Raw genomic sequence first — 11,839 nt, 5'->3', positions numbered from 1 at the left:
ACCCACAGCTGAAACCGGGCTGCTGAGAGGCATCAAATCAACATGCAACAGGCTACTTTGGATTTAAAGTGGAAATATGCTTTGGATCCATAAAGTGCAAGTAGAATCTCAAAGAAAAATCAAGTTAGGGTGTAGCTTTTAATGTTTTTTTTAATTGTTACTCATGATGATTTTGATGCACATCAAGTTTGGAGAGTCATTTGAAGCAGTTCAACTCCTCCTCGCCAGTGTGATCAGGTCCGCCTCCTGTCAGCGCTGCTCCAGCTGCAGATGCCGGATGCTCTCTCACACAGTGCACAGTTTCTCTGCACTCTAAATTAGCCTGCCTTCACTGTGACAATGAACAAGATGACATCGCGCCATAAAGCTTAGCCTCGCTATCTGATGCCTCTTCTGGATACACCTCTCTGATTCTGGAGCCAGAAGCAGGCTATGACATTTTCTTGGCAGCTAAATTAATTTGTGACAGGCTGTGCCTGCTTGTATTATTGCAACATTATTTTTCTTCTCGGCGCTCTGTGAGCCTCACAACATGTCTAAGTTATGCATTGTCCTCGCAATGTGCTTTGCGTTTTTACCACGGGGCTTTGCAGCGTCAAAGACCTGGGTAGCAGATCCCAGGTCAGAATTTGGGAGCGAGGCAGAAGAAAATGACAGGCTGCAGGAGGAGATAGATGGCCAGGAGAGCATCCTCTCTAAGGTAGGAGGAGATGTCCTTTTTCTTTACTACATGTGTTTTATGGACATTTCATCATTTCGTGCGTAAAAATTCGTTGCAAAATACTTCCGTCCTCTTCTCTTTGTAGCTGCTGGGTGATTATGACAAAGTGAAAGCCCTCTCGGAAGGCTCTGACTGTCGGTGTAAATGTGTTGTCAGACCCCTGAGCAGGAGCGCCTGCCGGCGGATAGAAGAAGGGAGCGCCACCGCGCAGGACTTCTACACTGTGGAGACTATCACATCTGGACCAGAGTGCAAGTGCGCCTGCATCGCTCCTCCGTCAGCGGTCAACCCGTGTGAGGGAGAGTTCAGGCTGAAAAAACTTAGAGAAGCTGGAAAAGAGAATGTCAAGGTGAAGTGTCGTCCATGCATACTAGATCCTCCAATACACCTAAGTCCCCATGCTCCAGCGCCAGTAGGCTGGAGGCTGCTGTGATGCCCTCCTGTTAATATCTAGAGAGGCCTGGGTCACTGGGGGTATGGATATCACGCATTATCAGATTCAGGAAAGGATAGCCCCACATTATCCATATGCAAGGACTCAGAGTTTGGATGGGCTGGGGATAGACCTGCTCTACGGATGTCTTGAATTGGTAAACCCTTCTGACGGAATCCGTTTGATCATTTTAGCTCTCCACCATCCTGGAGCTGCTGGAGGGCTCCTTCTATGGCATGGATCTACTGAAGCTGCACTCCGTTACCAATAAGCTGCTGGATCGCATGGATAACATTGAAAAGGTACAGACATACTGAACTTTTTTGTGAGTGTGTGTGTTAGATTAATGCAAATATGTTGGTGTGACATAAGCACAAAGTGGTGGTAGCAGGTGTCTTTATACTGGTGGCTTCTGGATTCAGACGGTCCAATAAAACACACCCTTTGGGCCAGTTTTCAGATTTATTAGGGGCTGGACCTGGAATGAGCGCACAGGGCTTTCCATCACACGTGGAAGTTTATCTGCCAGAGTACTGAACCCTTATGTTGACTGAACTGATTATAATGAACCAACAAAATACATCATCCAGTCTTTTTTCCCCCTGTGGTACACTAGTAAATTACTTTAGAATTTTACTAAATAAATGAAAATATTATATAGAACTGTATTTTTAGTTAACTAAAACTTGTGTCAGTATAAATTAAATGCCTTTAATTTCACAGTAGGCTATGTATCTGCAGTTTAAGATAATGAGATCAGAAGCCACCAAACTCTCTGGACTTAAATGAATCATAAACATCATAAAATATAAAGTTGTTCCGCCCAACCAGGTGCAACAAACTCTGTTATTAGCTACTGAGTCACTATTATGTGAGTGTTGAATTAAAAAAAAACAATCAAAAGTGATTGAAATAACTTACAGTGCCTGAATTTGAAGGGTTTTTTCTCACAACTAGAAACAGCAGCTGCACGAAACTTGAGCTGCCTCAGTCAAACTTGGTCCAAACCCTCAAGTCTTTTGTATGTGCCCCTGTGCACTATTGGTACTGAATGACAGAGTGATTTGGCCTGTGGCACAATTCAGAGCACTTAATCATACTGTGGAGTCACATACAACATACTGTACCTGCCAGATGTTAAGAAAGCGGCGATGTACAAATTGTCAGGGCTTCTGAAATGCCCCTTGTCACAAACTTGTCTTGGCATGATAAAGACAGCTGCAGATAAATCAAGCATATCCATTAGTAATTTTACTAGTTTCAGCTGCGTCTGTCTTCTACATGACATGTGAAGGTCAGTTGTAGCAGTGGAAGTGTAGTGACGTCACTAACCGTTTTATTGAAGTGCGTTCTGGGAATTTTCACAGAAGACATTTTGACATGTTACAATAATAAAAGCACAGGTGTAAGTGATTAAATGACTGATGGTCGTACGCCTTATCACTGCTCAAGTTTCAGGATCCTGGTATTGTACATTCTGACTTGCTGTCACACTGTCTTGACTTATCTTGACACTTGAATAGAAAGTCAAAATGTCTGCTGCAAGAAAAGACCTCATGATGACTCAAGATCAGAGGCGCTCCACTGGAACTTTTTCCCTCTGTTAGTGATTATGACTGCCGATGATTGCAGCTTTTTTTCCATCAAAACATGCACAGTACTTTCTGTTAATATCTCGTTTTGTCCACGGCTGCATGAAGGCAGTGTCTCTGAACCACACCAAGGATGAGGTGAGGCCCCAGGAGAGCCCTCCGATCCAGGTGGATGCGACTGAAAGCCCACCCACCTCTCCTCCATCCCGACATGAGGACCAGAAGAGACTCAATGGGGCTGCGGTGTATCAAGACCCACATGTGAGTGACATCTTGATATCACAGGGTCAACAGATGGGGTCACTGAAAGAAAGAGGCTAAGCTATGGATGGCACTCTGTAGTATGAGGAGTTCTTTACTCTGTTGTAGTCACTACTTAACTATTATTATGTATCCATAGGGTTATGACATAACACATACTGTGAGTGTAGTATTTACTTTGTATTTATGAGAGAATTAATGATGCAAAAGTGCAACCACCTTTAATTGACACTGTAAAATGATAAGTATTCCCTTGTTATTCCTGCTTTAAATGGTAGTTAGCACCCAAAATTAAAGTTGTAACAGGTCTGTTAGTCATGCAAAGAACATTACTCAGCTAGTGTTATTATATAAGGTAACAAATTATACAGCAATCCCTAGTATTTACCAGATAATTATGTAACTGCCTTGTACCACACATGAGTAATGCAGTGGTTAGTATTGTCACCTCACAGCAAGAGGGTTCCTGGTTCGAACCCAGGGTGGGGGAGCCCTTGTGTGTGGAGTTTGTATGTTCTCCCCATGTCAGCTTCCTCCCACAATCCATAGACATAAATTTGGACACTCTAAATTGGCTGTAGGTGTGAATGTGAGTGTGAATGGTTGTCTGTCACTATGTGTCAGCCCTGTGATAGTCTGGTGGCCTGTCCAAGGTGTACCCCGCCTCTCGCCCAATGACAGCTGGGATAGGCTTGTAAATCTCACACATATTAAATTACACCAGTGTGTTGTAAATTGCTATGATGTAAGTCTCTAATGAATTTGTAGCAGCCCAAAAACATTGATAAACGCATCCATGGTGAGACATTATGATTCTATCTTGTGTCACATCCATTGGACAAATCCTGATAAACAGAACTGCATTTAAAGTCGTCATGAAGGCTGCGACTTCACTGAATCCAGCAAAGAAAGAAGTATAACTGAAGTGATTGGATTCACATGTTGCTGCTCAGACTGTGAAATCATTATTAAGTCTTTGCATACCTTCAAAACAAAAGTAACAATTATGTGTTCTTTCCACAAACTCTCTCATAAAATCATTGTGTCCATGATTAAGGACCAAAAATGTGTAAAAGAATTATTGAGGTAATTGGAAGGTTTGGCAGAGCCAGTGGACAACAGCAGACCTCAGACCAGTGACTGTACCGCTGGGGCCTGATCCATGACAGCTTTAATGTGAACCGGAGAGCCTGTCCAGCAGTGTTGGGTGGACCTGAGCTTCACATGCAAGTGATTCACAAGTTTAGTATGTTTCACAAGAACACTAAGAAGCATAAATCAATGAAACCTGAAACTAAAATGATACTTTTGCAACTGGGGTCAACCTTTGTAGTTTTAGTCGCAGTCACCACTCACCAAGATCTGTGAATGTGGCTGTGGCTGCTGTTATAAACAAACCCTGCGTTAAGCAAGCTTATTTGGAGGAGAAAATGAAGGTAAATGGTACAAGTATTACCCAAAATGTAATATTTTAAACATGAGTCACAGTTTACAGACTGACTCCCTGGTTCAGCTTTGGCCCACTGTTGTTGCCACAGTTGTGCACACTGCAATAAGAAATTATTACCTACATTTTGGGGGCGCTAATTTACCTCCACATAAAGTGGTTTACATAATCTGTCGTAACTGTTGGTTTGTTTACCGTCCATCTGACTGTTTGACTGCTTGTTTCTTGCCCTGTTTGTTTAAGTGATGTCACGGTGTACCCAGAAACTCACCAAACAAAGAAAGTAAAAGCATTTTACTTCATTTGTCTTAGTTTTGAGGTTTGTCTGATGGCTTTGTCTGATTTGGTGCGGCATCTGCAGCGATGCAGGCACTGAAAATCTTTCAGTTTACTGGTCGATCTAAGTCCCCACCCTCACCTGTGGTCATGAGCTCTGGGTAGTGACCGAAAGAATGAGATCACAGATACAAGCAGCCGAAATGAGTTCCTCCGTGGCGTGGCTGGGCTCAGCCTTAAAGATAGGGTAAGGAGCTCGGACATCCAGAGGGAGCTTGGAGTAGAGCCGCTGCTCCTTCATGTCAAAAGGAGTCAGTTGAGGTGGTTTGGGCATCTGATCAGGATGCCTCCTGGGCGCCTCTCGTTGGAGATGTTCCAGGCACGCCCCACTGGTAGGAGGTCCCAGGGTAGACCCAGTACATGCTGGAGGGACTACATATCCCATCTGGCCTGGGAACGCCTTGGGGTTCTCCAGGAGGAGCTGGAAAGCGTTGCTGGGGAGAGGGACGTCTGGGGTGCTTTGCTTGGCCTGCTGCCCTCACGACCAAGCCCTGGATAAGCAAATGAAAATGGATGGATGGATGGTTGATGTCCACCAGTGCAGTGGTTGTGTAAATTCTGTTATTCCCCAAAAAGGTTCATCATGTATATGTTTAACTGTGGCACACTAGTCATGTTTTAAGTATTTTATCCCATATTCTTGCCACTTAATGAGGTCAAACTCAAGAATGTATTTCTTGGTAGGATGAACGTGCATCTGAAACACCATTCAAACTCTCACGTGACACTGAATTCTGTAGTAAAATACCTGTCTGTATCAGCCCAGTGTGTAATCAAACGGATGTCTCATCCTATCACATGGTTTATGTTTTGCACTCATAGAAGTTCTATGTGTCCATCTGTCCACTAACAGGAAAAGTATGAGGAGCGGTTTATTGGGGAAAATCCATCCTTCCTACCGACAGATGGTTCTGCTCAGATCATTGAGGTCAAACCTCAGGTGACTCTCAAAAACGTGGTCAACAAGGAGGCCTCTCAGGTGTCGAAGACCGGTCCCAAAGGAATGATCATCAGAGGAATGACTTTTTATAAATCTGAGCCAGATCCGATGGTGGCCGATGACGGAGAGCCTGGAGAGAACTGTGAGTGCAAAGCTTTTAGTCAGCTTTAAGGGTGTGGTTTAAAAGCAAAGAAAAAAAAACACAGTTATTACAGTAGTGTGTTAATCAAGTGATGATCCCATTTACAGCTATGAAGTGTAAATATAACTTTTCCTTTCATGTCCACATCTGCTAAGCATGAGACAGCAAAAGTGGTTTGGATGAATAATCACATTACATTACTTGATGTCAGAGGATAAAAGCACAAAAGCTTAGTGCTTATCTGAACTGCCTGCCAGCTGTCAGCTGCTCCGTCAGCTGCTGTGGACGCTGCAACCATGTACAGTTAGAAATGGGCTCAATCCTGTGGCTTCTTCTGTTTGTGTGTGCTGTAATTTGTGAGTTCAGATGACGGAAACTGAGAATTTTGATGGTACTTAAAAAATATATCCTATTTTCTAAAGGCACTCAGGTTATTTGACCAAATATTCTTTTCCTTTTTTTAGTTTTTGAGTATCATGGATTCAGTGGTGATGGCCCAGTTAACCTCTTCATTGAGGAGAATCTTCTACAACACAGAGCCCCTCGCCCCAGGATGAGAGCAGGACCGAGATCATTTCGACCAAAGACGACTTTTTACAGCTCCATGAAGACCAGCCAGTCAACAGAAAGGAAAGAAGCTGAGCCCGCCTCAGAGACGCATAATGAGTTCATCAGTGCTGTTGGAACCACATCAGTGGATGTGTCTACAGATGTACAGAACGATGCATCCACAACGAGAAGCGTCACATTTGGACCATCCTCTACCACACAAAAAAACATCACAGACACCCCACCTCAGACTACTCAAAGAGTCTCTGCTGTGACGACTCAGCAGCCGACCCCTTTCACAATGACTGAACCAGTGGACACTTCTGTAAGCATCACAACCAAAACTTCAATGAACACGACCCAACTGTCCAAAAATACAACCACAAAAGACGTCCCGCCAGCATTCACAACAGGAACTACACCAACCACCATGATGGAAACCTCTGCCCAGGAGGTGAACGCCCAAATGCAAACCATACCTAGCACCGCAGCACATTCAAGCACACATGCACCAAACCCAACCACAGAGGCTTTAACTACCAGCCCGACTTCCACTACGACCGTCACGACTCATGCTGCTGTGACCTCAGCACCAGTACAGCCGACAACAGCTTCCACACCAGTTACCTCCACGCAGGCTGCTACCACAACACCAGAAGAAGAAACCACCTACACTTCAGGCTCGACTTTACCTCCTACCACACAGAGAGTGACCACTTTGTCTCCCCACACTTCTCCGTCTTTCACCACACCTGTGACTACCTCTTCTTCAGCTGCCACCACCACCACAACAACCACTACCACCACCACTACAACCACGACTACCAGGCCAGCTACTCGAATCAAAAAGAAATACAAAATCGTCTGGGAGGAGGAAGAGGGGGAGGAGGGAGACCCAGAGTTAGACGAGCCAATGCAGAGGCAGGAGGAATTTCCCCCCAAAAAACCTGGTAAGTTGAGTTTTTGTGTCAGATGTCAGTTTTAATATTAACAATCTTGGCTATTAACTGAAACCGTGAGCGACATCACTTTTGTTGTGCTTTCAGATGCCTTTCGCAGATATTTAAACCTTTGAACCCTGAGCATATTGGTGTGATTGCTTTCAAGAACATGGGGAAAAAAGCAATGGGCAACTTGGTAACAATGTCCCACAAATTGCAAGAAAATAATAGACTTAGATGAAGAATGATTTTAAAAATTAAAAACAAAGGGAAAAAAAGAAATAGAAAAATAATTATGATTATTACACATTTGATTATTGTTAAAAAAAAAAAAAAAGTTAAAAAAAAAACTGTTATAATTTTTAAGCAGGTTTTCCAGGTAATTTTCTTGTTTGTTTTAAGATTTTTTTAAACTAATTTTCTTGTTTTGAATGTTCACTTTTTACTAATTTCTTGGAATTTATTTGGGTCATTTCTTCTTGTGTTGCTCATTGCCTTTTTCCCCATGTTTCTGAAAGAAATCAAGCCAGTTTGCTCAGGTTTCAAAGGGTCACAATGCTAGCATGATGATGTACATTGTTTACCATGTTTACCATCTTAGTTTAGTGTGTTAGCATGGATGTTAGCACACTGATCAGCCCTAAATACAGCTAAGGTAGATGGTATGTACCCGGATGGAACCAAAGTATTGGATAATTTAAAAAGTTGACCTGATGATGCTATTTGTAATTCTGTTATATATATGTATTTTATTCCTGGCATCATGAATATCTGTACCAAATTTCATGGCAGTCCATACAGACATATCTCTAAAAAATCAAGTAACAGCTTCCTGGTGGTGCCAGAGGAAAAGTCAGGGGATCACCAAAGTGAGCAGGCTTTATCTTCTGGGGACCATTAATGTCTGAACAAAATTCCATGTCCATCCATCAACTAATGATAATGATAATCTTTATTTATGAAGTGCTTTTCAAAACAGAGTTACAAAGTGCTTTACATGTCAATAATTAAAACAAACAAGACATGAGAACAACAACTTTTAAAAGAACTCATAAAAACACTTTAGTGTATGAAGACTGAGGAAATATAGAACAGTCTAAATGAACTTAAAACTCAAGTAAAATCCGAAAAGGCTCTCCGATAAAAGTATGTTTTAATAAGGGACTTAAAAGAGACCATTGACTGAGCCGATCTGATTTTGGGGCCCTGAGACTCTGGAAGTGGCCCAGAGTGGTTGACCACTTGACCAAACATCCAACCAGCATCGCCATCCCAAGAGCCACGCTGCCAGAGTGGCTAAGAAAAAATCCTATTAAGTTCTTAAAAGAGCTTTACAGCAAAGATATTGGCAAAAAAAACCTGTAAATTCCCTTGTTAACATTTGCTGTCTTTGAAAGACTACAAAGTACCCCCATCAAGCCTTAAAACATCTCATATTGTTGTGGTAGATGTCATTTAGAAATGTATTATATTGATATTGTTTTGTGAATCTCTTGTAATTCAATGCTCAGTTCTGTTTTGCAACCTCAACTTTTCCGTGATTCAAGCTGGTTAATATAAAAGCCTCTAATTATTTTCAGACTCTTTGACGTAGGTCTGGATAATGTTAAATGTTGCCTCTAAATCCTTACTCATGGCTCTCCGACTCTTCCACAGGAGAGTGTAAGGACACTTTGGCAACAATCTCAGAGCCCGTAACTCACAACACCTATGGCAAGAACGAAGGAGCGTGGATGAAGGATCCAAAGTCTGATAATGACAAAATTTATGTCACTAACTCCTACTACGGAAATAACCTCCTAGAGTTCCGCAACCTGGAGGTTTTCAAACAAGGTAAGTGCCAGCAGACAAAGCTGTAACTACTTCACTTTGTGTTTTCTTTTTGCTTTGATGAATCTCATGCTTCTCCCTTCTTTTTATCCTTTCTAGGCCGGTTCACCAACTCATACAAGCTTCCATACAACTGGATCGGCACAGGCCATGTGGTGTACGATGGGGCTTTCTTCTACAACCGCGCCCTCTCCCGGGACATCATCAAGTTTGACCTGCGTCGGCGTTACGTGGCAGCCTGGACCATGCTGCACGACGCTCTGCTTGAAGAGTCATCGTCACTGTGGGAGTGGCGCAGACACTCAGAGGTCGACTTTGCCGTGGACGAGAGCGGCCTGTGGATCATCTACCCGGCACTGGACGATGAGGGCTTCTTACAGGAAGTAGTTGTTCTGAGTCGACTGAACCCTTCAGACCTCAGCATGCAGAGAGAGACCACCTGGAGAACCGGGCTCAGGAGGAACCACTATGGGAACTGCTTCGTTGTGTGCGGCGTCCTGTACGCTGTTGACAGCTACAACAAAAGGGACGCTAACCTGGAATATGCCTTTGACACACACACAAACACTCAGATGATTCCCAGGATGCCTTTCACCAACAACTACACCTACACCACGCAGATTGACTACAATCCCAAAGAGGGGATTTTGTACGCGTGGGACAACGGACACCAAGTCACATACAACATTAAGTTTGCCTATGTAGACCCTTAGTAAGGGTTTGATAGTAGTTATTTTAAAAAGTTAAATCTATGGTTTGAATGGATTGTAGATCAGTCCACATGGCCTTCAGTGTGGAGACAAATGGGGGCCAAATGTACAAATATACTAAATGTATTGTGACTAAATTGTTTGGTTCTTATCAAGAATTTTTTAATTTTTATAAAAGAAATAATGAGCCTGATTCCTCAGTCAACACATCAAGTTGTACTGTATATATTGCAATACTGAAGGAAAAAAAAAAAAAGAAACCCTATGAGATAAATGAATGTAGATGGGTGTCAGAACCGGTTCATATCTTGGGTACAATAATACGGAAGCACATTGCATTCATGAATAAATGAAAAAACGGACACCTTATCTCATAATTACAAGATAAGATCTTGTTATTACGAGATCCTGATGTACTACAATAAGGCCTAACGTTAACGTTAGCTGACAATGCTTTTAATCTGAAAAACGTTGACCAGAAGTACTGTCCTTGTGTTTCTTGGTGGACTCACTTTACAAATTAGCTAACGTTAATGTTATTACACTATCAGCGAAAGGCCTTATTGTAGTACGACACCAGGATCTCATAATTACGAGATCTTACGTTGTAAGTACGAGATTTTGTGTTGTAATTGTGGGTTCCTATCTCGCAATTACGAGATCCTGATGTCATAACTACGAGATCTTATTTTGTAATTACCAGATCCTGATGTCATAACCACGAGACGTAATCTCTTAATTACAAGATCCTGATGTCATAACTACAAGATCTTACCTTGTAATTACCAGATCCTGATGTCATAACTACGAGATCTTATCTTGTAATTATGAGATCCTGATGTCATAACTATGAGATCTTATCTCTTAATTACGAGATCCTGATGTCATAACTACGAGATCTTATCTTAGAATTACGAGATCCTGATGTCATAACTACAAGATCTTATCTCTTAATTACGAGATCCTGATGTCATAACTACAATATCTTATTTCTTAATTATGAGATCCTGATGTCATAACTACAATATCTTATCTCTTAATTATGAGATCCTGATGTCATAACTACGAGATCTTATCTCTTAATTGCGAGATCCTGATGTCATAACTACGAGATCTTATAACGGTATCCTGATGTCATAACTACGAGATCTTATCTCTTAATTACGAGATCCTGATGTCATAACTACGAGATCTTATAATTACGAGATCCTGATGTCATAACTACGAGATCTTATAACGGTATCCTGATGTCATAACTACGAGATCTTATCTCTTAATTACAAGATCCTGATGTCATAACTATGAGATCTCATCTTGTAATTATGAGATCCTAATGTCATAACTACAATATCTTATCTCTTAATTACGAGATCCTGATGTCATAACTACGAGATCTTATCTTGTAATTACAAGATAATGTGTCGATTTTTGGATTTATTCAGTGAATGCAATGCGCTTCCATACAATAACACTACAAAAAGAACCAATCCATTTGAAGCATACTCTTTCAACCAATCCCCCAATTATTTTTCTGTTTTATACACATTATTTTGTATTACATATTTTTTTTTTGCAGGTTGTCTGCGTGGTAATATCACAGGTGTTGCTGTTGACCTCTATCTTGTGAAAGCACTTACTCCCTCCATATCAGACTGTTTTGAGGAGACTGCAATAAAGTTTGGAAATACTAACAGAAAATGTCTTCTTTGTTTGGCTTTTCACAGTTAAAGTCAAAATGGTTTTAATTATAGCTTTTGAGTTTTGCTTTCAACTGGCAGATTGTGAGGATCGAAGACAACAAAACCATAAATACAAACATACAGACGATGATTGTTGAAGCCTGTAATTTACTGCTCCTGGGTGTAAATTGAGTTATTGTGCAAGAAAATACATGAACAGTCTATTGTACCTGTTGAAGAAAGAAATATAACAATGCA

At 41.6% G+C, this 11,839-nt stretch overlaps 1 protein-coding gene across 1 annotated transcript; it reads left to right on the top strand.

Moving 5' to 3' along the window:
* The first annotated feature begins 176 nt into the window (after positions 1 to 176).
* Positions 177 to 11,577, top strand: olfml2ba (olfactomedin-like 2Ba). The gene is made up of 8 exons (XM_049588452.1): positions 177 to 700; positions 807 to 1,070; positions 1,349 to 1,456; positions 2,855 to 3,007; positions 5,644 to 5,872; positions 6,337 to 7,371; positions 9,019 to 9,195; positions 9,292 to 11,577. The coding sequence occupies exons 1-8, from the start codon at positions 533 to 535 to the stop codon at positions 9,903 to 9,905; spliced, it is 2,748 nt and encodes a 915-aa protein (XP_049444409.1). The 5' UTR covers positions 177 to 532; the 3' UTR covers positions 9,906 to 11,577.
* Positions 11,578 to 11,839: the final 262 nt, after the last annotated feature.

This window comes from Epinephelus fuscoguttatus, linkage group LG10 (assembly GCF_011397635.1).
Source record: "Epinephelus fuscoguttatus linkage group LG10, E.fuscoguttatus.final_Chr_v1".
NCBI classification, from domain to species: Eukaryota; Metazoa; Chordata; class Actinopteri; order Perciformes; family Serranidae; genus Epinephelus; species Epinephelus fuscoguttatus.
Note: the sequence above shows the minus strand (reverse complement) of the source record. Positions and strands in the feature narration are given on the sequence as shown.

Excerpts from the sequence above, each read along its gene's own strand:
- olfml2ba (XM_049588452.1), top strand. The coding sequence starts at position 533 with ATGTCTAAGTTATGCATTGTCCTCGCAATGTGCTTTGCGTTTTTACCA. Across the intron at positions 3,008-5,643 it reads CGGTGTATCAAGACCCACAT|GAAAAGTATGAGGAGCGGTT; the intron begins GTGAGTGACATC and ends GTCCACTAACAG. Across the intron at positions 5,873-6,336 it reads CGGAGAGCCTGGAGAGAACT|TTTTTGAGTATCATGGATTC; the intron begins GTGAGTGCAAAG and ends TCCTTTTTTTAG.